Here is a 26,519-nt window from a genome sequence, read left to right as displayed (position 1 = left end):
GACAAAAAGAAAAATACATCTAAGTAAAAAAGAAACGTGGTTCCGTATCACAGAACCACAGTTAATACGAAGAAACACGATGCAGCACGATACACCACTAATAGCTATGATATTTAAGCATGAAGTTTCATCAACTTACCTGTTGCAGACAATAGGAAATCCAGCGACTGTGCAAAATAGCGTAAAACGTCACGCGTGGGCGCTAATGAGAAAAATGGTATTTGGTATTATAATGTTCCTATAAAAGAAGGTCATTGCGTTAAATTTTTTTAGGTGGCTTAGTTGCATCCGTATCAGCCTCAGAAGCGGAGTTCAGCCAACGTTTCTAGTTTCGCACAATGACGTGGGTTTAGCCTTTTGGACTTTGTAATTCACAGTCACATTCGAACGAATGATGGACTCTTTACTTCGAGGCTAGAAGAGTCAATCTGGCTTTTGTTACCCCGACGACGTCATTGTGTTTTCTCCAACATTCTGGAGTCACCTTGCGTGTCCATCAGCTATTCTGGTTGTCTTTCGTCGAGTTGGCCCTCAACTCAGCTCTGCCAAGTGTAATTTCGGAGGACGACTAATAACAATACTTGATCATCTTGTAAGTGCTACCGACGTCCAGCCTGACCCTGATAAGATTCATGGCGTCAAGAACTTCCCAATGCCATGTTCCGCTAAGGATGTTTCCAGTTTCGTTGGATAACGCTCGTACTGTCGACTTATTGTACGAAAATTTGCAAACATTTTCGTCCTCTTACGGATCTTCTAAAGCAGGAGGCGCCTTTCTCATGGGGCGACGAAGAAGCCTCCGCCTTCTACGCGCTGACCTATTTGCTGCCTTCCCTATTTATGCAGGCCCACTTCGACTCATCTGTGCTCACTGAAGCTCGCGTCAGTGGGGCGCTGTCATCGCCCAGCATCAGCATGGCCATTAACGAGTCATTGAATGCACCAGCCTTTTTTCTATTCCGGAACGAAATTGTACGATCACAGAGCACGAGTGCCTACGCGTAGGCTGGGTCTTCACAAAATTCCGCCTGTACTTGTATGGCCGTCCATTCTCAGTCATTACTGTACACTATGCGCTTTATTGACTGCCTTTTCTCAAAGACACGAGTGGTCGCCTTGGTCGTTGGGCTCTCTGGCTTCAAGAGTTTTCGTCTATTGTAATACACAAGTCTGGCCAATTGCACCAGGACACACACTGTCTGTCCAGTCACCCTGTAGACAGTGCTACCTCTCCTGACCATGGTGCCGACTCTCGTGTACTGGATATATCAGATTCTGTCAATGTGAGCACCGAACAGCACCCTGATGGTTCATTACGATTCCTCATCAACCGTCTCCGCTCTGCCCATTCCCACCCTTCTCGCCACCGCTTTGTCCTACACGGTGACATTCTGTGCTGCCGCAACCTTCAACCAGAAGGCCGTGAATTTTTTCTAGGTCTTCCCCGGCACTTGAGTATTGCCGTTCTACAGAACCATCATAACGAGTTGACAGCTGGGAATCTCGGTGTACCCCGCACCTACGGTAGCGTGCGGCGGCGGTTTTTCTTGCCGTTCCGTGCACCGCTACGTCGCCGCCGGCGATCTTTGTCACCACCGCAAACATCCTTCTCTTGCACCTGCGGGCCAACTTCAACTGGTAGACATCCCACCCGAGCCATATTGTAGTGTTGGCATTGCTCTACAGGGGCCTTTTCCTACATCCGTCTCCTGCAATGAGTGCAGTGCTGTCGCGACTAACCACATGACCAAATTTGCCATCACTCGCACCATGCCGAGTAGCTGGGCTACAGACGTCGCCGACTTGCTCCTTTACGATGTAATCCTACCATCTTGCTCCGAGCGTTTTTATTCACGTAGTGAACACAACAAATAAATTTAATTAAATTAAGGGGCTTTGCGTGTCAGAACTATGACATGATTGTGAGGCAAGCCGTAGTGATGTCTCCGGATTAATTTTGAGCACCTGGAGTTGTTTGCGCGCATCCAATGACCGCTACAAGGCTGTTTTTGCATTTCTCTCCCATGGAAATGTGGCCGTCGGGACTGATATTTAATCGAGCGCTTTCGGGCTTAGCAGCGCAACCGCAAAGCCACTAAGCCATCAAGGCGGGTGTAGCGAACAGAATATAACACGCTGATTTCCTACTATAAACAACTCGCGTAGATAAACTGTTTTATAGAGCCGTGTATAAGTAGCAGGCATTGTACCGGATGTTTCTACAAATAGAACTTTAGCGCACTACTCAGTTAGCGAAGGTAATGTAACAAGCATTACTGCGTCACTTCTAAAGATTACACGTCGCGTACCAGCCCTTGTACCAGGTAGTTGCGTACGCGTACACGTACAGTACATCTTTTGGCGTAGTCTTACTTATTTGTTTTTGATTGAACGCCAAATTGTGTAAATGAATATTGAGCGCAGTGGCAGCTCCAGTGCTAGAAGTGAACCACTCAATCATATCTGAAGCGTCTCGCCTGGCAGCGGCCCTTCACGCGCTGCTTGTGGATTTCATCGGCGTCGTTGTCGATGGTCGTTGAGAGAGCGCACGGCGACGACACTAGTCATCGGTTGTCTCGTGCGCAGATATCCTGCGCATTACGTCCAGCCCGAAGAAAAACGTGCTTCTCGCCAACTCTCCGTGGGGTCTGCTTCGTGGCCTGGAAACATTTTCTCAGCTCGTCTACGGTCTCTCCAATGACCTTGTAAGTGCACCGTATTTTGTTTGATCAGAGTGCGCAAGAAGTCGGATAGCTGTCGATTGCACGCGCTGGAGCACTGCGCAAATCCGCCAGAAACCACAGGTGTTCGCAAAGCGTACAAGCGAAGCCGAAGTGGTTCTCCGTAAATCGTTTAACCGTACTCGCGGCCGCTATAGACCATTTTTTCGTAGGCGCCGCCATATTGTGAACGCAGTGGCGCCACCTATGGGCAGCGCCATACTGGCTTGGGTGAAAGCGGTCTTTTGCACGGCAGGTATACGCTCGGCGATAGGTTCTGGCGTGTGTTTTCGCGGTCGTGCGGTCTGTTTAGTATGACATGCGTCTCCTACGTGGTAGACGGTTCTGTGAGACGTGCTGAAGTGGTTTAAGGCGTCATGGCCGGAATTTCTGCTGGCGTTGAGGTGGACGGAACATGCAGTGCGATGTGCGCGCGCATATTTGCGCGCAGCCTCGCAGATCAATTGTGTATTTCTGAATGTTCCAATCACTAATGTGACCTTATTGCAGTATTATCCTCTATTTCTAAGCTGCGGTTTACGAGCCATGAAACATACGCGACGATCGTAACAGCGTGGGTACCGTTCTGCTACGATAGGAGCTGTGCTGTTTTACTTTGACAAGCGTCCAAACTGTTCGCTGCAGGTTACATAGCATGACTACTTGGTTGGATGGATGAGGTTTCCACCCATGAATAAAATAGTTTTGGCTAGTAATAACAGCATACCTTACAGTCTTAATTAAGCTTGTCCAGCAAAGCGACCGTTTACGAACTGCGCGAGCGTCCTAAGCAGTAGTAGGTGCTGGACTACAGATATCTTTGTTCTATATAGCGCATGGTGCAAGCACACGGCATCAGCGGTTATATATTTGTAAACGTTGTGCGGCGTTAGCCCGTTTTTTCTTGCTTTTTAGGGAAAGAGGATGATAACCGAATTTTTTTTCGGTTGTGTTCATTAAGTTCTCTACGACGCACTCACACGTATTACGGAAATTTTCCGCTCAAAAATAGCCACCGCATTCTTTTTATGCGAACCTTCTCATATATTATGGCTGTATACAGGCCAAAAAGGCAATGACGAAGCACACAGCTTATATATGTATCGTGCTGGCTCACCAACCGCAGTGATCGCTGTGTTGAGCAGCGCCATGGGCCTCATGCAGCAAGGCTAGCGTAGAAATATGGTAATTTCAAGCATACTAGACTTGAAATGCGTGAGAACGATGCCAGTGTATCACAAATATTTGATAGCGCCTGCTGCTCAGATGTTTCGTGGTTGCCATAGGTTGGCCGTGCACGAGCATGCGCTCTTATGCTATATGTTTTACTCCCTACGCCAATCGATCAGACAGTGAACTGATTTACCATTTAATGCTGGTAATACAGAGACGCCGGTTTTCATTGTCCAATTAAAACCGATATAAGCAATATAGCAAACAACACATACACGCACCGCGACTGATAATGCGCGTACACCGCGGCTGACTATGCGAGTCACATTTTTGCGCCCCCAAGACATATTTCTGCATACAGTAGTTACCGATGCACCGAAAGGCTTCCCTGACGACCTTTTATGAACGAACATGGCGTAAATTTCACAAAGTACGATCTCAAACATCTCGAAATCGTTCCGCAGCAAGCGACAGCAATACTTTCAAGCAGCGCCGCGCCGGATCACCCAAGCCAGAGAGGAGGAAAGGCTCTCCGCGCGCCCTATCCTCCTCGCCCGATGAAACGATTTATACCGTGAAAGGCACACTGTTTGCGGGTCGACAGCTTTCATGCCGCTTCGCTTGGCACGTGGCCTGCTGTTGCAGAGTGGCTTCGTCTTAGCTAGGAGCATTTTTGTCCGACTCGGAAGCGTCTCAGCCAGCGCAGTGACTGGCGACGCGGTCGGCTACACGAATGCGAGAGGCGTGCTTCGTAGTGCGCGCTCGGTGCGCGCGAATGCATTGTGCTTCCCGCATGCGTGGCGTTCTATTCCGGTTGGCCCAGACGCCATCTGCGACTGGGACAGAGTCCGCCACACGCTGTGCTTTCGTGGCTAAGGTCGTGTTGATGCCAGATGCAGCACTGCTGCTGCCGCGCTTCCTTACTCCAGTGTTCTGACAGCGAGTTTCCACGGTCATCGAGCGAGATTTGTTCATGTTTGCTTGTGCGCGCCTGACCCCATGGTTGTTAATTTAGTTGGTATGCCTATATTACAAGTTTATACCGCCGATAAAACTTCTATCGTTACTTTGTAAGCTAGCTGTCCACAAATTTGCTATCGCAATAGATGTTCAGTCTTTCGGGCGAAACTGCTACTTCGTTTTGTTTTAACAGCTTCTCTAACGTTAGCTAGGACACCCACTATGTGAGTAACTTAAAGCGTGCGCTATCATTTTTTAATCCCTGATAGTTGCATATTTTCTCATGCGGTAAAGTACACACGCAATGTTACGTTACAGCTCTTCGAATATTCAAATTTCAAAATAAGCTCCAAGGTGTTTAACACTGTCCGTGTATTTTTCTGAGGTGCAAAAACAATCTAAGCAGAAAGAACAATGAAGGAAGACGGGGTTGACTTCTTTGAAGAGCCTCTAACGAATTTCTGAAATACACTAAGTGGGTATTCAGAGCACTGGCGTTTATACGGTTCTCTCGAGACTAGTCCATCACATATTTTACATCGCTTTGAAGTAATGCAACTATTCCTTCATATTTCATGCGCCCAGAAACAAGCAGCATATCATCAGCGTACTAGAAAATTGCACATGAACTAGCTGCGTGTTGCAATTCACAAACACATAAATTAAAAAGAAACCGCGATGAACCGGACCTCTGTGGAACCCCTGCGTTAAGATGACACAAAGAACTCTTTAGGTCACGAATACACACAATCTGAGACCAATGCAACAAGTAGTTTTATAGAAATGGTTGGAAATGTCGTTGAATCGAACCGAAGGAATTGAACGCCTTATATATATCTAAATCTAGAAATATATGTAATCTAAATATAGCCCACATAGCTACCTGGTTGAGTCCCAATGTTTGATACAGTATTTCTGTGGAAATGTCTTTAATAAATAATAATAATAATAATAATAATAATAATAATAATAATAATAATAATAATAATAATAATAATAATAATAATAATAATTCTATCGTAATATGTACCACTTAGTTCCCCTTATTAATAGGTATTCAGTAAGTTTCTAGTCATCAGATCCAACAAAAATTATGATTTATTTTACATCATATAAAAATCGACACCAAGGCAACCCACTTTGGAGCGTTCTTTTGCTTCTTTTTAATTTACCGAAGTGCAATTTTATTGGAAGTTGTGTTCGACTGCATGTAAACATAGCTGGCTGTTGTAGGTACTGATTAATTAAATTCAGTTTTTTGAAGGTGTGAAGGCCTTACATAAAATAGGGGCTCTGTTTTTTTTTCTACGCGCAAAGCTTCAGAGGTGGCATCCTTAAAGATGGCAGCGTAGGTGACGGAACACAACGCGTGCTCGCATCGTGATAAAATCTGCCTATAACGCGCAAGTGTACCCCAGTTGGTGTATTTAAGGTACGAATATCGAATGCTTTCTGCTCCCCGAGATTCATTTATTTCAAGCTAGGATATTAAGCAGCATTGTGCAGGAATGCTTCTTGACCACGAATTTTACCATACACTAACTGGGCAAAGTGCGACCAACCGTGCCGTTCCTGCGGTATGACCTGCCGTGATATAATTTTTCTGCTGCAAGTTTAACTGTAATTTCGAGGTTACGTATTAAAATTCAAACCACTGAATGTTCGGCAGGATGTGATAAAAGTGGCGACTGTCTCTTGTGTGAAAGTATTTTATGATGTCCGCGTAGATGAATGAACCCCCCCCCCCCCCAAAAAAAAAAAGAAGCTTTTGCAACACGTATAAGCCTTTGCGCAAGGCAGGCCTATTTTTTCGCGCTGATTTCATTGATGATCTTTCTTTTCGTTACATGCAGTTCGCTATCAACAGCACCTACATCAGGGACTACCCGCGGTTCCCTCACAGAGGCCTTCGCATCGACACTTCGCACCATTTCCTCTCCATGAGATCCATCAAGAAAACGCTGGTGAGGTCCTGTATAACATTTTCACATCCACCGATGGCCCGAGCCCAGCCGGAATTGTCCTAATGCGTTACCGAGGATTCCATACTGACTATTTGAAAACCTGTGGATGGTAGAAGCCACTGGAAGACTCGGTTGATGAGGAACTCCAACAGGCAATCAATGCTTAGCCTTAAAACAGAACAGGAGAAAGCAGAAGGGATTAAAATGTCCAACAAACAGCGCCTACAACAAAATTATCAGATGATGACAACATAGGCAGCGCCTGCGTTCTGATCTTCTCTAGTCCTGTTTTCTGTGCTGCATGTTCAGGATCTCAATGTTCAACCAACTATCTCAAGTTAGCACTCTTGTAGAGAAAAATGTATGCCAGTGAATGCGTTGTCTAATCTACTGTGAGCCCCGCGCAATCCAACAAAGCCCGAGAAAAAAAAGGAAAGGTCGAGCACTATCTGCCAACACAAGGTTTAGTCAGAACAGTGTGCTCAACTTGATACAAATTACCAAAATGTCTTGAGGTCCCGGGAACGACAAAATCATGAGCGATGAATAACGTAGCTTGATAGCAGTAGCACCGCCTGGCTGATGCCCGTGCCCACACGCTTCACAATGTGAAATACTTCGGCTATTACACGCGTTCCCAGATCGAGATGCACCATGGTTAAGGACGCGGCGTCAAAGGAAGACACAAATGCACGTTCGCGGCAGATACTAAACTATAGTCATTGCGCATTTGCCTGACGCTTACAAGGGATCATTTCCTAACTTCCCGCTTCGCCATCACTCTACCATTATCTAATCGTGCTTTGGTTTGGTATATTTTGCTCGTTTTGTTTCTTTTCGTGATGACCTCAGATAAAATGACTGCTCTCACTTCCCAGAGCAAACCATGTTTAACAGTGGTAGAAGAAGTCAAAGCACGTGTCTTGTGAAAATTCTATTGCGAAAGCAATCCACGCCGCGTTTATGTATGCCATTCACAATGTGTTCACACCATTTTACGATAGTGTATAGCTATTTTTCTGAATTTCAACAACACTCCTTTCATACAAGGCAACCAGACACCACCGTGAAGTCTAGACGCGGTAGCGAACCCAGGACGCGTGCAGGAAACCCGAAGGCTACGCGCGCTCTGCTACAGGTCTTATTTACCGAAAAGAAAAATTGACACTGAGTGGACTGTACAACAAAGCTACAAAGAAAACCCGAACGGTTTACTCAGGAAGAAAGCTTTGCATTTGAAGAAGAATTCGCCCTAGCCCGGATTCGGTTTACAGCGGTGTTTCGCACACACATATTTTTTTAAAATTAAAAATTAATATATGGGGTTTTATGGGACATAACCACTCTCTGATTATCAGGCATGCCATAGCGGGGGACTCCGTGTTAAATTTTACCACCTGTGGTTCATTAACGTGCACACAAATCTAAGTACACGGAATTTTTTTTTATTTCGCCCCGATGGAAATGCGATCACCGTTGCTGGGATTTGCTGCATCGTGCTTAGCAGCGCATCACCCAAGATACATAATTCGGCCCTGAAAATCGCAACTTTGTTCGCCGTAGGGACTCGGGTGTCGTCATGTTCGTGAGCCTGCGCCACGAGCAAGTCGTTGACTACACTGCAAAATAAATTTTGCGACGTTGAAAGGCCTTGATTGCAAAGGATACAGCTTTTCTGTGGAATTTCACATCATTGCTTATTCTGCCAGGGCTCACTACGCGAATAGACAAAAGCCAAGGAGCGTGCAATACGGTGATATTTCATGCACTGGTGAGCTATCCTACGCGGTCATCAAATCAAATCAAATCAAATCAAATCAAATCAAATCAAATCAAATCAAATCAAAATCTTTATTCAGCATTCTTCCGCGTATGACAAAAAGAATGCTGGGACAAGAGCAAAAAAGCTGCTACAAGCAGCTTGACGAGGCCCTTGCCTCTGTTTGACTGGCAGCGCGAAGGTTTTACACTCATTGTAAGTACATATTGTTTACATATATGTGTTGCATCTCACAGAAAAAAGCAAGACAAATGTATTCGCGTACAATAGCATCCCACGTACAGGCCAACATGTCTGAAAACATATACAGGAAAACGAAGGAAAAAAAACTCATTTCTGGTCCAGTAGATAGATAGATAGATAGATAGATAGATAGATAGATAGATAGATAGATAGATAGATAGATAGATAGATAGATAGATAGATAGATAGATAGATGGATAGATAATCTATCTAGAAAGGCTCAAAAGGCAGTCCGTGCATTGAAAGCTTTATTGAACGTTGCACACATAGTAGGTGCCATAGGGTAGGGCGGAACTATCCACGCAGATTACACGCATGGCTGCAAGCAGTAGTTGGCCAGCATGTGTGAATTTTGGAAAGGATCGCCGGAGAAACGCAGAAAACATACAAACAAAAATCAACCCCATTGCATTCTGCCCCTGTAAAGGGTGCACCGCCGTAGTCATTACCATGATGAGGCAAAGCAGCCATACCACACAGATTTTGGAAACGGAGCGCGTTAGCTTCGACAAAGGAGAGCTCGCATAAGGCAATGGTTTTTGGAAGCCGCTTTCGTCAGTGCCTACACTAAGGAGGGCTTAGTCACCGAGCAGGTAAAATGGACGGTACGGGCGTAATTAGCGCCAACATAAGCGAAAATTTGCCACGTTGCACCACAGACTGCACAACCTCCGGGATAGGCCTGCTTGGCATCTTGATTAAAAACAGAAGGAAAGAAAGAAAGAATCAACCAAATATCATTGCTAAAGTAGCCAGGGTCGAGCTAATTTCGCATGAAATATGACCCGAATACGACAGGAAATGAGCGAAAATTACCATGAAAAAGAAACATAACTGATATAATCAACAAATATTCGTCGTATAACTTGAACCACTATGTACGTCTACCTCGTTCTTTATAGTGTCAACGCTTGGTTGTCTCCTTTTCCCCCATTTTTTAAGGAGGAACCGGCGAGGAAATACTCTCCCCTGAAGAAAACCAGTGCCCTGGCGGTGATGGGACGGGACAAATGGCGCCTTTGGATATCGGGCCTTAAAAATGATTCACGAAATGAAACAGAGGAATGCGGGAAACTTGCTTTACATTGTGGTATTAATACAGTATGTACAATACCAGTACGTAATTTTTTACGTGAAAGACTCGTGAGCACGAAAATGTTCGAGAAGGTAGCTGTCATCGACTATACATGGAAAAATGTTTGTCTGTCACTTTTCCTTTGCACCTCGGCTCGCAGGACGCGATGGTGATGAACAAGATGAACGTGCTGTTGTGGAAAATGGTTGGAAACGACTCGTTCCCGCTGAGAATGACGAGCCTGCTCGAGCTCAGCTCCCGGGTGAGTATAAACGTGGATATTGCACTGCCTATGAACTTGCCCGTCGTACCGGGCAGTGTCCAAAGCACACAATATCTACTCCTTGGGCGGATGCTGAAACTGCTGGTTGCACTGCCGAAAAGCGAGAGGGGAAACATTATTAAGGTTTCTCGCGTCATAAATGTGGCCTGGTAATGTATACTGCAAAGTCATGGCGGCGTTTACATGGTGCCACAGTAGCGTATCGCATTTTCTAGTGTATCGCGGTAATGCCAAGGTAAAGGTAAAGGGGTAGCAAAGCTTGGCTTGTTGGAACTATCGCCATCTGTGTGTTGAGGGGACAACTTGTATCAAGTGTAAAGAAAAAGCATGACGTCACATTCGGAAGTGGAATGTACGTCGTGATCTTATGCTCCTTTGCATGAATCTTTAATTAATTTAAGCTCCTGCACTTCGACCACTACCAGAAGTGTTATCTCGCTTTACTGAGCAGGGCAGCCTGCGTCAGATTGCACGTTAGCATGGCTCTAAACTTGATTGGGTACTTTTTCAAAGAATACGAGCGAATAAATAGGGATGAAAACGAGTTTACAATTAACCGAGTGCAACTATGCGGCGAGAATGTATGATAGAACTCAATAATTATGATTCAAAGGGCTAAACGTTCGATATGGCCAACACACAGCCACAAAATAGCAATTCTTCGGAAATATGTTCAAGGGACCATTGACACACTTACAATTCTGTGGAATTCTTAGTTATCAGACAAGACCTCGTTGCAGCATATTAGTATAAAAATCACTTTAACTTGCCAGAGTTGCTGCCGCTAATGTTCTGACTTGTGTTGTCGGGAGATTCGTAGCGCTCACCTTTTATGGCCATGGCGGGACACAGCGCATTAGATGCAGTAGTGTACAGATGCGTGATTGCATGTGTCACCAAACATACAGAAAAATAACACAACTGCGGGAAAAGCCGCCGCTTTCATGCGAGTAGCGCCAATCTGCACGACCGAGAAGCTAGCCGTGGATAGGCTCTTACGGGTCCGGATTTTCTTGTGGCACAAGCACTGATCTGTATGTGTCGTCAAGAAGAAATTGATGCATTAATGCATCAATGCAAAAATAGTACACTGCAATATTTGAGAACGTTAGGAGAAAGTGAATTGTTACATTATTTGGCAATACATCGAATAATCATTTTTTTTACTGTTTCGTTTTCCCTGTTTGTACCCTAAATGGTAGAAACACGCTAATACAATATAAGAAGAACACAAAGAAATTACGCGTTGATCAACGTAAAAAAACAAAATAAACAGTAAAAGCAATATGCGCCATCAAACTCGCCGTAAAAATGCACTGTTCTTCCAGTTACTTTTTCAAGGAAAACATTCTTCTATGCATTTAAGCATGGAAGTAAATAAAACGACCATGTATTCCGTCCCACGCTTTAGGAAATAATATGTCCAAACTGGCGTCATCCTGGAAATTCATTTCAAGCGGATACGTCTTGCAGGCTCACCGGCTACAATTAATAAATTGCAATATGTGCCATGAAGTAATTAGTTAAGAAGTGAATGGCTGAATTTTGGATAAATAGTTGAATATTGTAGCACTCTTCAATGAAGGACACTAAACAAACTGGTATATTGTGGGCGAACTTGGGCCGGGAAACTCAATATTAAGCATTCACACAAATTAAAAGCAGTGAACAGGAGCCTATTCCACCGTCAACCGTGTCTCTACGCCGAACGCACTTTTGACTTCCCCCGAAGGCCAGGAGCCACGCCGTGGCTTCTCATTGGACGGCAGACTCGGGCGCTGCCGTGTGCACGTGCACGGGAGACACGCGCTGTATCGCCATGCGCGAGGCGTTAATGGAATTGAAAGTGAATGAAACAACAACTTGCCTCAGGTGAGGAACGACCCCACGTGTTTCGCATTACACGTGTCGATATATATATACTGATATCTGCAGAGCTTATTACAGTAATATATAAATGCATGGAAATCCGTTTAAGAAGAAAATATATGTCTGCTTACCCAAGGAGTTAAGGTTCTTGACGCAGGACTTCCAGGCAGACGATTGTTCGAAGACCATTCGTAGCCGTTCGGCGGCACTTCGCGCTCAGGGAGGCCAGTTTAAGAATACATATGCTTATTAGGCAAAAAGTAAGATGAATTCAGTAAAGCGGCTGCCGATTATCGGCTCGCTCGCTTCCGCTTCTCACCTCTACACACTCGTTTCAATATCCTTGCAAATGGGGGGTGTTACCCAAATTTTAACTCTCCTGGCTCGAATTCTACCAATTAGTTGTTTTGCATGACATGTCTTTTCTAAGTAGGCGGGACCAGTAACAAACCCTCATTGACCACCCCTTTTTCAAGTGTAGGGTTCGTGACACACTGTCGAATGCGTAAATAAACACCCCATGGCTCTTTTGCTCGAAGTTCACACACCGAGGTGCAGCTGGCCCGGCGCAATGGAATGCTCTGCGAACACATAAATCGATCAGCGAGCCACTAACCCCGGACACGCCGCCGAATCTTACTCGCGCGCGGCGTTTCCGATAGGTCTCCTGTTACGTGTGCCTGATCGACTGTGTAAAATGTGTATGTACTTCCCACACAGCAACGGGAATGCTCATATCCTCGGCAGTGCCTCTGTTAGCTCACAAGAATGTGTCTATGTGCCACTGAGCGACATTCGCGTGGTGAGGCGGCTGCTTGGCCTCGCTTTGCGTGCCTCGCTTTACGCACGCTTTGCGTGCGCTTGTCCCTATATGTTGGGCACCATAGCCGAAGTGTGTCATCCTCAGGGGTCGCTGTCTAGAAAAGAAGCACAGTTCTGGTGACGTGCCTTCGGTTGCGATATAATGGACAAACTGCATGAGTGTCATAAATGCGGCCCTTGGGTTTTAGCGCAGTTGCGTTCATTGTATGCAAGGCTGATTGTGTCAGGAAACTTGACTCAATGAGTGTGTAAATCAGCAACAGCAGCTTCCAGCTATGTGGTGCACAATTACGATGGCAGTAATGAAGAAAAAAGGAAGAAAAAGAGAACAGAACCTCGTCAGATCCACGTTAGTGTGTTGCGTTTGTTGAAGTGTGATACCCCAGCACCGAGCATTGTTTCAAAGGCATGGAAACATGGTGCGAATGGCAATATAATAAATTGTATCTAAATCGAGACAACTAATTCGCACATAGGTTGCTTAAAATTGAGGCAGGCGAATGATAAGAATTGTTGAGCAGAAAGTTATCCTCATCCCTTTGATCAGTACCTGGCACCATATATGTGCAGAAACCGCGGCTCTCCTGCAGCAAGTTCTTTCGCAACAGTCCTGCTTAGATTATTCTCCCTCCATTAAAACTTGAATAAGTGTTATTATCCCTTCAATATTCGACGGAGAGGAATATTTTACAATCTCGGATGTGAAATTCTCAAACCAAATAAAAATCTAACAGTCTAGACTATTCAAATCGTGTTCAAAATTTTCAACATTCCAGCTGAGTTACTTTACGAAGGAATACTGCCTATTGAAACTGGAGTGACATGAAGGTATGACAATGTATACTTAATGACACAGCGGTAACAGAGAATGAGTTTGAATGGCGGATTTTGTCTAATTTATTTTTCTTACGCGTAAACAATGTTCGTATTTGCGGAAAAGAAAAACATTGACTAGCCATCCCGGCCCTGCGAAAGTGGATGTTCAGCGAAGCTTTTGAAAATCACCCAGACAACCGTTGAGAAGGTTATGCAATGCTTTATTGCTTTAGAGGTAAGGTAGTAATGTGAGTAATAGTAATTTTGACAGCACGCCACCGCCCATAGCGGGGCTGCAACAACATTGAAATCAGTTGCTATTTGATATACGAAAGGCACATCACTCCTCTCGTCGCAAGCTGCCGTCGCTGCGGCAGCTTGCGAAACCGCAATCTTCACCGGGAAACGTATGCGGGCAGCGCTACATGTTTCGCATTGTTATCTTAAGCGCCTTGTAATCAATTAAGTGGTTCGGATGCCTGTTTCGTGCTTGTTTTTTGCTGAAACGTGTGGTGCTCTCTATGTTGTATGCGTGATTCCAATGAATCTATGCACTGTTCGCTTCACTTTGGTGACTGATTGAAGCCTCTGCCTTACGGGGGTAAGAGCCACTGCCCCGGGCCTGCACTGCCACCGGGATCGGTCCACATTTCTGCTAATGGACGTAGGCACAAGATAAGCCGACCACCGATAGGCTAGCAGCTTCAGTGTAAAAAGATATGACTCCGTCTGTTTTTTGTATTTTCTTTGCTAAGATATACCAAGAGCCAGGCTCTTTGAACGTATCACTTCAGCTTGGCACCGAATTCCTTCAATCATGCAATGCACAATGTTCGAATGTACTCGAAGGCATACTTATGTCCTTTTATGACCGGGCCCGTGGCTTCCAGGTCTATTTCAGCCCGGGCCCGTGGCCTCATGCCCGAACCCGACCCGGGCCCACCGGAAAACGCTTCGGACGGCCCGGCCCGGGCCCACGTAGCGCTCCACCTCAACTATGCAATGACTGTGTTCGCTCAGTGTGCGACATGGTGGCGCCAGGTAAAAGTGCCTGGCAGTGACCACTACGTCGGTGTCAATGAACTCGATGGCGCAGGCTTCGCCGTTGCTTCCGTTTGGTAACGCCGTTTTTCGCCCTACTCCCACTTCCTCTAACCATCTCTGGCATACATATTTTTCTGGTATTCCTACCAAAAGGTTAGGTGGCTTAGAGATGAAAAGCTCCCGCTTCTGTGTCTTCTTCGGTACATTCTCGATGGCGCGGCATCATAATGAAATCTCGCGCTCACTGTGCCAGAAATGCCTATAGAAACGAAGTTCACATATTCATCACGTGCTGCACGAGAATAAGTATATGACTGCTACATGCACCATCCTTTCTCTCACGAACTCTCGGTACCGTAGTCTAAAGAAAAAACTGCCTTCCTATGTGCGTAACGCTTAGGTAAAATCGTTAGTACAACCCACATCAGCACAATACGCGCTTCGCTTCGTTGCTCGGTGATGCAGGGCGCCTACCGCACCGGTTCCCACGAGTACCGGGCTGAAGACATCGCCCACGTGATCGAGTATGGACGAGTGCGTGGTGTGCGCATCGTGCCCGAGGTGCACAGCCTGGGTCGGTATAAATTAACTGCCGTGCTCTATTGAATTCAGATATTAAATATGCCAAAGAAAGACGAGCGCATGCAATTTTAAACATAATCATAATCATAATCATAATCATATGTACTTTATTTCTCGTCCGAGCGATGGGAGACTGGGAGTAAGGGCACGAAGGCCTGAAAGAGGTCCCAGACCCCACGGTTACAACAGCGGATAAAATCAGTACAAATGAATACGCATATAACGTACATACATGCACTAATAATAAAGAAGAAACCAGTTTAAATTGATAAAGCTTTCTTGCAGAATTCAAGTTTCATTTATTTGTTGTTAGAGTTCAGAATACTCCAAGAACAAATGAAAAAAATAAAGCTTCAGTACTTTAGTGTGAGATATTGAATTTATTTGTATTTTCTTATAAATGACAGTTTTGGGACAGAAGGTCACTGAAGTGAATGAAGTTAATAAACAGAGGTCACATGTATGCACGCACACTAGAGAACCTATTGAGTGGCACACATTGGCTGCATATTTCTACTTTGCCATTTTAAGAAAAGCGCAATCCGTAGGCGAAACGTCATTGTTAAACCTGAAAATGAACCAACCAGCCCAGCCACACTTTCTATTAAGGTACATTTTTCTTTTGCGCCCCATTTCGCCTCACGTGCTCGGAGGGGACTCATTACGAGGAAATCCCGCCCACTTCATTTGATCGTCAAAACTTATACGTAACCCTAATGGCGCGGTGGCATGCTACAGCGCTGTACGCGAACGAACAAGTGGAGAATGTGGTGGGGCTCCACGTTTCATCACGCGGATATTAAAATAGCCAGCTGATGCGGCAGCGGCTCGTGGAGGTCGAAGCCATCCCCTGTGAAAAACACGGCGGAAAACTCCTTCTGCTCGCTTTACTTTTACTTGTGCTCGCGTCTGTACTTGCTGGAACCCCCTATATGTTCTCTTCCTGCTCGTCACTGCACTAAAAAATCAGGAAGCATTGGCACAGCTGGAGAAAGCAGGAACAGGGCCAAGGCGAACTTGGCCTTCTGATATGTGTGCTCACGCCCACAGCTAAGAAAATATTGCGCGGAAATCATTTACGGTGATCCTCAATGTGAGCCAATAACCAAACGCGTTTAGAAAACTATTGGCTTTATAAAACATTTATAAAACGAATGGTGCGCTTGATGGGGTATATCTGTTAAGATGAGTATATTTAGCTGGAGCTGTTGGTTTCATTGCATAATTCCGCAGAAGGCGCAGTTAGACAGCACACCTGTAGCGGCAGACTAGTTGGTCTTACATATAAGCTAATTCGACATATGCGTGTGGTCTGCAGCGGCGCGACCATCAGCGTCAAAGTCGACTGCCCTCCTCCTCTTCCTCCGGAGCCCGGGGGGAGAAGTCTCCCCCCGGGAAAAGACCACAGGGGGCAGAGAGTTCCTGGATAAGAGGAGCAGGGCTGTACTTTTCTAGCACTGCATTGCAGTATCAAAACATTCAGCTGCCTGAAGCTCAGCTGAGCGTTCCCTTATGGGTACCTTGTATTTTGTTAGCTGAGTTTTGACATCTTGCCATTTCACGTGTCATCAGGAACAGCCGTCACCAGCGTTTCAAAAGGCGCGGCGCGTACGTAAACACATCTTTGTGCTTAAAGTATGATTAGCGCCAGATTGTTGTTTTCAGTGTGCCCTTTTTTCGCTGTTTAGTTTGTGCTGTGTTAGTTAATTGAAACGGGAAGAGCTACGCCAAGCTTGTGAACTTTGAGAAACCATTTTATTAACTCCACAAGATCCACGATACCTATCGCATGTGACCTACGGTATCTACGGCATCTACGGTACCTGCGGTTGCTCCGGTGTGTTTCAAGCCTATAAAATATGATTTAATGATGAAAATTTGATGTAAAGCCTGCAGTAGCGTTCTTCATTTTCTTGAATGAGCTTTCAGTTGAGAATAGCTTAGCACAGAAATTGCTAAATAATTACTGTACTAATCAGGTTTTTACTCAAGTATAACACTTTGATGCTTGTGTGCTGAGAATGTACTCTTCATGGCCAAAAATAAAGGTGATTTAATTGTCCAATATTTCTTGTCGCGAAGCGACGTTTGGAATCAGTGCGGTTGACTTACACTGCGCCGGCAGTGGTGGCTTTCGTGGTGCCGCTCTCCACGCCGTGACCCTCGCTCCGTCTCGTGCAGACAACATGGCGTCGGTGGGGCGCAGCCACCCGGAACTGCTGTGCGGCAAGTCCGGCTTCCTGGACCCGACCCACAAGGACGCTTTGAGTCTCGTGCGCGTCCTCTACACCGAGCTGGCTCGCCTCTTCCCCGACCAGCTGGTGCACGTCGGCGGACAGGAGTTCTCGTCCTCTTGCTGGTCAGCGAAGAGATTGCTTGCAGAGAGTCTCCTGCACAAAGACGCGCGAGGTCGCATTTTGTGGACCGGGCTGGTAAACATAACGCTTGACAATGTTACCTGCCTGGTTTTTAAGAACAACAACAAAGAAAGTGCGAATTTACTTTCATTTACGTCGGAATTGAATCCCTCGGTGAGTAGTGGAAACCAAATTCGAAGGAGATGCTTTTCCATACGGCGAAAGACAGAAATGATTGACATCATAGCCGCTATGTTTCCCCATCACTTGGGACCCGATGCATAGACGAAAGCAATCTCGCATGTTATTTTCTAAACGAACTCGGCAAGTAATAGGGCCGGGGTGTTATATTGCGCAACCAGGAGCGTGAATCGCGATATTGAAATTAGAGCCAGAACAGGTGAGCGGTCAGCGTAAAATTGTTTTTCCTCAACGTTAGGAGAGAAAAAAGGAACGCACCTCTCTGTAATTACCTAGAAAAAAAAAAAACGTGCGCCCTCGCGCTGTTATACGCATGGCAACGCTGGGATGCGGGAGCTTCGGAGTACGCCTTGTTCTCATCGAAATATGACACCATGAAAACGTGTCTAGCTATAACTGCGTTTGGTTTGGGACACTTATTGACTGTTTACTAAAACAATGTAGAAAATCCTAACTCTTCCTTAATATCATTATTATTATTATTATTATTATTATTATTATTATTATTATTATTATTATTATTATTATTATGTAAAACCATTTCTTATGAGATCATGAAAATTTGTGTTGGGATTGCGCAAATTTGCCCGACGTATGGAGTGCCGGTGGCCGCTGAAGTTGGAAGAAAGAGTACAAGGTCTGCCGCTTACTATGTGTGAGTTTCAAGCGTCTGTTTTTGTTTCCTTCCCACACTTGTATTAAATGTAAGCAATAATGAAGAACGTACTACTCGCAAGCAAAGCCTTTATATGGTGACTTTCTTATTATTTTGGCGGAGATAAGTACGCCTTAAGGCAAGCCCCGTCGGAGGCGAGCGTCACACACCCACATCCCTGCCTTCCCACATTGACACAGCGTTAGGAAACTCGCGCTGATGGTGGCGCCAGATTTCTCTCAATGTACAACTGTAAGAATTTATATTATTTTTGTGAGTACGGAAATGACGTGAATATTATCTTAGTTACGTATTTCTTGCAAGGCTAATTGTTTATTGCTTCATTCCTAGGAACAACGATTCTGCACTGATGAAACGGGTGGAGGAATCCAGCGGGAGCGTGAAGGCGTTCGCCACGCTCTTCTTCGATTCGTAAGTGTCCAGGTTAGCGGTTATGCCGGCCACGTGACCTGTAATAGCGAATTAGCTATTCGAAAATGCGTAATGTAGAGGAAGATTTATCACAGGAAAAGTTGTCATGCACGTAACAGTATCACACCATCATCAAAGGAAACGCAAACGTAGTTCTTACAAAGCTACGCACCTACTTCATGTGAAAATCAAATTTGCCTGTTTAATACAAAAGTATTGCTGAGGGAGGCGATGAATGAAACCGGATAGCCTGACGAACTGCGTGCTCTATGAGGAATGGTATATGCAGCTAAGAGAGATTTATTTCTTTCCAAATCATAGAGGGAGCTGATAGGTCGTGACCATTCTTCACATCAGCTATCGGATGCTCAATTCCACATGAATTAGAGGCGCGCACATGGGTCACAAACAAATGTGTGTATGCGTGTGGTTTTTGAAGCTGTGAGGTAACATCTCATTCGCCTTGGCCTGGGGTGGTGTGGCGGGGTGGGGGGGCAGGAAGCTGGTATGAACGCTTTACCTGGGCGCTCTCTTTATTCTCTTAACTAAATAACAGTCAGGCGCAGATAGCAGAGTGAAGCTGAATTGATCGATATCACGAAGCTGGAAAGTACTGAACTTGGCAAAACAATTTGGCGGGAATCCGCAACGTGGAGGAAGTTTCATGAAAAGGAAAATTGTCGCTCCTTTGTAGCTTCGCGCTGTTCCACGTGGATGACAAACTTCCTACTCAATGAATAAGTTAATAACGAACGAATAATAGCGCGGAATGACGAGAAGGAGACACGCACCTGCGCCGCATGTTTGCGTCGCCTTATCATGATTTTGCGCTGTTATTCGTTCGCTATGAATCAGAACCAACTATAGCCCACCAACAATCCTTAATAAATCCAGAATTTCTTCAAATTGATCGGCGTCTGTGTTGTTTTCTTGACTGCACATAACTCGTGGGATCTAACTGAAGAAACAAAGAGCACTTGCACTACAATGTGCTGCCGCGGAAGAAGCATATTTTAAAAAAAATTGCTGATTGGTGCGTTAGAACAACCAGCAGTACCACTATGTACGCCTTTGTAGCCTCGCTTTGTTATGTATCTAGTGCACAGCTGCGACCTGATAAGCGTTAACACATGTCGTGCTAACTGACGCCCAATACCTGTTCGCAGGTTATTTCAGATTCCCTATCGCTTGCGCAAGGCGGCCGTGGTATCAGACCAAATTATTGAGCGCTGGAACGTCACGGTAAGTTCCCATCACCGTGCTTTTATTTATTGGAACGATAAGTTGAATATGGCAGGGCTTGTTCGACGAAAGAGTTTAACGCGTCAGGGTACATATCACCTGAAAACGTTCAGACATAGCTTGAGAGGCTAATTTACCAGGGCAAAACAGGACACAATAACTCTAGTCGCAGCAGGGTCTGATGGTTATACATAAAATGAATTAGTGAAGGTATGTGCGAACGCGCTGTAGCCTCAGTGAAACTGTAACTTTAACTCAATGATGGGAAACGTTAACGAGATCACGCGCTCTAAAAGAGGAACTCTCATACTGTTAAAGGCTTTTTTATTCGGTGTTGGTTGCGAGAGCGTTTTCTGACATTGGAACGAAAATATAAATCCAACAATTCAAGGTAAGTGGCCAGCACGTTATTGAAGTCTAGGTGGTTACAGTATGAATAAAAAAAAACATTTCGTTAGAATCCATCTGCGATTAACCCTTAAGTTATGCGAAAGTATTCGCAGAGAACACATGCTGACATGCGCTTAAATTGTTGATTTTTTTTTTCGGTTATCGTTGTTCATCGGGAAATCACTTTTGCAAAGCTGTACAGGTAACTTAGCGCCATAAAGGACACATACACACGAACGGGAGACAAAGACGAGCGCTTTCTTGTGTCTTTGCCCTTTATCGTGCCAGTTTACCGGTTCAGCTATGTAAAACCAACTAGCCTCAATCCTCGTAGAACCACTGTTACAATGTTATCGATGGGCGCAAGACACGCGTTAATGTATCGGAAGTATCGAACCAGGAAACGTTGTTTACTCAGGTTGCATGCGCGACGATATGGGGGTTGTACATTCTGGAAGCGCACGCGAGCACCATTATTTACGCTGGAATTTACAGCGAATCAGGTATACATAGCCGACGAGCTTTACCCGTAGGCCAAATTTACGAGGAGAGATGGCTGTGCTCGCCGCTATCGATGTGCTCGAGTGTTCCTTGCTTTTCTGGGCACAAGTTTCCCCAATGAAGAGAGGTTTCGTGGCTGACATTTACGACACTGTCTGGTTGTGCAACGTGACAATATTCAACTTCTTCCTAACAGCCGATACAGGGAAGCTTAACGCGGGGTTAGTTTGGCGTCGTCACTTTTGCAGCCAGTCAAACTGCGCGTTCCTGGAGACCTGATCCTCCACGCGCAAGCCGCGCATGCACGTCGACGTTGCGAGAGCAGTACAGTTGCATATATTTCGCGCGCCTTCGGAATTGACCACTTGCAGAAGTCGGAGCGCCACCTAGCGCGAAAAACGGGAAGCGTGCGCCTCGCCGCTTGATTGGAAAACATCCGGGCTCCAGCCATGCTTTGGTAACGTGGCATCGAGTGGCGACGTTGTGTTCACGGAGCTTCTGTCACGTTTTGTGAAAGCATCGACGCTCTTTGGTAGTTGCGCATGGCCTGCTTTAAATACGATTGAAGAAGACTGCATTCCCTTGCCTTTTTTGCAAACTGGATGGACGACTGACTTTTCGGAGTGCCGCATAACGAGCGGCAATGCGTGGCGTTATCTGCACGCCAACACTTCGTCCGTTCCTCAGGCACACCGCGGATGGGCCTTAAAAGAAGAAGGTTACGTTAACAACATAAAACTTAACGTGAACACCGCGGACCCTGCACTTGGCCTCATACGAGCTACGTGCACGCCATCCATGAAGTCGGGCGTCTGCGTGGTGACGGCGTGGTTCGCAAAAGCCACTGGCGGTATTGCCGGAGCGCACTGCGAATGTTTGGCCGGGTGAGTACTTTCTGCCTCTCGCATTCCCCGAACTCTTAGTTATTGCATGGAACAGTAGATGTACTCGTACAAATATTCGTCTCGTGCTGTTTCGCCAAACTGCGGTGTTGCATACTTGTGGTGTGCGAAACCGTATACAAAATTTCGCATGCGCTATATGTACGCCGCAGGTTATTCAGGGTGTTTTGCGAGCGCTCATGTCTCAAAGCATACGCCAACCTCTTTTATACGTTATATTAGCTTAAATATGGGCAGCGCGTGCGTCCGCGAGCTAGTGCACTCCGGCTCACTCGCGCATGCTAATATCAAGGCAGATAATAATTAATTATGGGGTTTTACGTAAAAAGACCACTTTCTGATTATGAGGCACGCCGTAGTGGAGGACTCCGGAAATTTCGACCACCTGGGGTTCTTTAACGTGCACCTATATCTAAGTACACGGGTGTTTTCGCATTTCGCCACCATCGAAATGCGGCCGCCGTGGCCGGGATTCGATCCCACGACCTCGTGCTCAGCAGCCCAACACCATAGCCACTGAGCAACCACGGCGGGTTATCAAGGCAGATAGTTGGGCGAGTTGGTTCGAAGTCATGGTGGAAGAGAGCGCAACTTAACTGACACGTACAGAAGAAAAAAAGACGAGCGCAGACTCGCAAATGGAAATTTATTGGAAACGAATGATCAAATCTACATAAAAGGACAGACTGGCCAGCCTTCTGTTTGCGTCGTTTTTCACATTGCGCTCAATCGTACTGGCATATTCTTAGATTGGCACAGTCCTTAAATCTTGTTTCAGAAATGTGAGTGCATTGACGAGCGCGAAGAAAAACTGCATTCTTTATATTTTGCAGCCTCAGCGAGACCTGTCAGCACGTTTCTGGCCTTCTGCTCAGCGTTGCTGAACTGGGGGATAAGGAAATGGAAATCGCCAGCACGGACCAACCATGCAAGTGGATTGTTCCCGCAGAAGGTGTGGCACAGGTGTACCGATATTGGCACCTATTTAATATCGCTCCTTTACGTTAGCATTTTGGCGTCTCAAACATGCAGTTTTGTGCTGGATATTTACAAAACAGTCCATGTGTAGGAAGAAAACAAGAAGTGAAAGGCAGAGTAGGTCCACCAGGTTAAGTGCCTGGTTGGCTACCCTGCACTTCACCCGCCGTGGTTGCTCAGTGGCTATGGTGTTGGGCTGCTGAGCACGAGGTCGCGGGATCGAATCCCGGCCACGGCGGCCGCATTTCGATGGGGGCGAAATGCGAAAACACCCGTGTACTTAGATTTAGGTGCACGTTAAAGATTCCCAGGTGGTCCAAATTTCCGGAGTCCCCCACTACGGCGTGCCTCATAATCAGAAAGTGGTTTTGGCACGTAAAACCCCATAATTTTATTTTAATTTTTTTTTACCCTGCACTTCATGTGTAAGCTGTGTTTAAGCAAACTCAAGAACAAGACATACTTTCACTGCGCACACAATAACTTTATTCGAATGCTCAGTGTACATACAGTTTTATAGGTTGACCCCACGAAAATTAATTCCAATCCAGCACCGCTAACTGCCGTGCGAAATAAGCATGGGACGTGCGCTCTAAAAGCTCTAAACAAGCAGCATCAAGACATGGTGGTGAGCACAGTGCTGATAAAGCGGCAACAAAAATGTTATTACACACACACCAATGAACTTGGAGCAAAATGCAAGTGTAGTCGATACTTTTTTTTTCGGCCTTCTCTGTATGCAGAATCGGAAGGTACACAATCACTTTATATCAGTAGTCTTCCTGCAATACTTCAGTTCTTTCTTTATATCTTCATAGGGTTAAAGTGTCAGCGCTGAATACCATTAATGACCTGTTTTCTTTCAGTTTATGCAGTGCAGGCCACAGATTACATCCGACCTTATCTTGCATCCATTTTTCAGATGCTAAGCAACCTTATCAGATTTAGCATTGTTTCCTATAATGGATGCCTCATTGGTGATTACATATTTCATGATTAGGATTGTGGAGGTAGTAAGAATGTCGGTCAGTAAGTTTGAGGGTGTAACAGCCACCACTTCCTGCCTAGAGAGAGGTGAGAGGAAAGTAGTTGAAGTATCCCAAGAATGCCAACTGTATCATTATATTGACTGCTCAGCTAGGTTCGGCGTAACTGCAACAGGATGTCATGTGGGCCTTCCCATGTTCTGTGTATTAGGCTAGAAAAAGTTCAAATATGTGGCACTACTGAGCCACAGTTTTTTTTTTTTACTTTATTGCAGCCAAGAAGCCTGCGCCAAGGCTGCCTTTGGTGGAAATCTCCTTCCGGAAGTACAGAGTCAACAGACCACTGCATCAAAAAAGAAAGCGACGATACAATCCATGTGGCCACCTGTCGCCCCCTACCGAAAATCAAGTGCAGCGTTTAGAGGAAAGCCTCTCGGAATGCTGCCCTAGCCTCCAAGCGGTACGCTACATGGGGCAACCGGCACAACAGCATGTACCTGAGCCATCTGCAGAGTTAATTGGGGATGAAGAAGACTTGTGGAGCGACAGAGTGCAAGAGCTAGTCAATGCACACATGCCATCTTTAAAGCCCATAGAAAAGGATGAGCGTGAAGGAATACGTGCAAATACGATAGGGCAAGCAGATAACAAACTCGCATGTTGCCCGACTTGGGCGGCTCACAGCGTCCCTATTTAAGCGGGTGTGCCGTTGTGTAAAACCAGAAAGTTTGCTGAAGACCCTGCTCCATCCAAGAGAAAGGGCAGCGTCTACTGAAGCAATGGTATATGGAAGAGTGCATGAGAAGGATGCCGTTGGGGCATATGCGCTCCTCCTCAGGAGCCTAGACAGGCAGGTCACTCTGCAGGAAACAGGCCTGCATATATACAGTGCTCATCCACTGCTGGCTGCATCACCAGACAGAGTTGTGACAGTGGATGGAGAGGAAGGCATTCTGGAAGTGAAGTGCCCGTTCTCTAAACAGGGACAGAGTATGGAGGAAGCCTGCAAAGACAAATTCTGCTGTAGGCTAGAAGATGGTGAGGCTGTATTAAAAACTGTTCATGAATATTATTTTCAAATCCAAGGACAGCTGACCATCACAGGTCACAATTGGTGTGACTTTGTTGTCTGGTTTGGGCCCAATAAGATCCACCTTCAGCGAATACACTACAACAAAGTATTCTGGGAGACCGAAATGCTCCCCAGCCTGCTTCACTTTATGAGGCATGCCCTCATACCAGAGATCCTCACAAGGCGCGTGAAGCGGCTGAACAAGCTCTATACAAAGGGACAGTATGTATCTCACAAAAAGCTGCTGAACGGGTTTTTTGTGTGTGACCACCACGGTAGCCTGGTGATGACTATCAGGAGGATAGTGGATAAAAAAGGCATACTGGATGCACGTGCAACGTTGTGACGCCTCAACAGCCGAATCTGCATATTGTATGTTGTGTTCATAGTAGTGACAATGAGGCAATAAAGAAAAATTTGGAGAAATCAAACAAAAGATTTGTTATTACACAGGAAAACTTGCAAGAGAACAAATGGACAAGGAATGATTTGTAGACAAAAATAGCTTGGTTAATTTGAACAATCAGTGCTGTGCTGTATTTGTATAAATAGAAATTCACTATCACAGCATGCGCCTTGTGTCGCATCTCAAGACAGCAATGCACATTCTACGAGTGTTTCTCCCAAGGCCCCCCTTCATCGACGCCCGCCTACCTGACGATGCTGCCCGACACCCAGCCACAATGTCATGACAAAGAAGCTGACTTAGAAGCGACCACAACTGTCACCCTTCATGGAAGTGGGGACCAACGCGAAGGCCACTCTCCCGACACTGGCAAGATGACCGTTGCGGAGAGCAAAAGACCAAATCAACGACTTTAGTGGAAGGAGTATGAACCCAGCTTCCAGACTGCCTTGTCGTTTCTTAGAAGGTTGGATATCAGAGGCAGAGTTCTGTGAACAATACGACTCCTCCGATAGGCTGTACCAAGATCGTCAGATTCCCTACTCTGGTCACCTAGAGAAGACTACTGCTTTATAAGCGGGCACATTTGGGGCAATGCGTGTGTCTCGATTTATGCAGAGACATGTCGTGAGTCAGACAGTGCTCTTACATGGAGTGGGCTTTGTTAGGGTTGGCGTCTGACACCACGTGGAGAGAGGAATTTCATCCGACCAGGCTACGTCGAAATGAGGCGTGACTTCTCCTGCGATGGTTAACGTCCTGCACCTCGCGCACAAAGAACTTTCCCTCACCGGACCTTTTACCAGGCCTCGTCGAAATGAAGCGTGACTTTCTAATTCGCCATGACCGTTTCGAGTGTGCCTGTCTGCCGGAAGCCCCGCAGTGTACAGCCTCGCTTGTGTGTGTGTGTGTGTGTGCGTGTGCGTCTAAAGCCTCTCTAAACTCGCGCGCGCGCGCGAGTTTAGAGAGGCCCTTTCCTCGAATTGGACCTAGAAGAGAACTTCCACGAACCCGCAAAGCGCAGAAGAGGCGGACATGCGTCTGCAATTCCGGGGGGCGGGACGAC

The 26,519-nt window shown here is 45.9% G+C and overlaps 1 protein-coding gene across 1 annotated transcript in view; it reads left to right on the top strand.

Annotated features, from left to right (window-relative positions):
• Nucleotides 1-26,519, top strand: part of LOC126523641 (beta-hexosaminidase subunit beta-like) — a 71,227-nt gene that overhangs the window by 23,119 nt on the left and 21,589 nt on the right. Inside the window, exons 5-11 of the mRNA XM_055066726.2 lie at nucleotides 2,587-2,705; nucleotides 6,707-6,817; nucleotides 10,076-10,177; nucleotides 15,215-15,323; nucleotides 17,513-17,690; nucleotides 18,896-18,976; nucleotides 20,143-20,218. Coding sequence (XP_054922701.1) covers nucleotides 2,587-2,705; nucleotides 6,707-6,817; nucleotides 10,076-10,177; nucleotides 15,215-15,323; nucleotides 17,513-17,690; nucleotides 18,896-18,976; nucleotides 20,143-20,218 — 776 coding nt within the window. The remainder of the gene's footprint in view (nucleotides 1-2,586; nucleotides 2,706-6,706; nucleotides 6,818-10,075; nucleotides 10,178-15,214; nucleotides 15,324-17,512; nucleotides 17,691-18,895; nucleotides 18,977-20,142; nucleotides 20,219-26,519) is intronic.

This window comes from Dermacentor andersoni, chromosome 6 (genome assembly GCF_023375885.2).
Source record: "Dermacentor andersoni chromosome 6, qqDerAnde1_hic_scaffold, whole genome shotgun sequence".
NCBI lineage: Eukaryota > Metazoa > Arthropoda > Arachnida > Ixodida > Ixodidae > Dermacentor > Dermacentor andersoni.
This window is presented reverse-complemented; position numbering and strand designations above follow the sequence as displayed.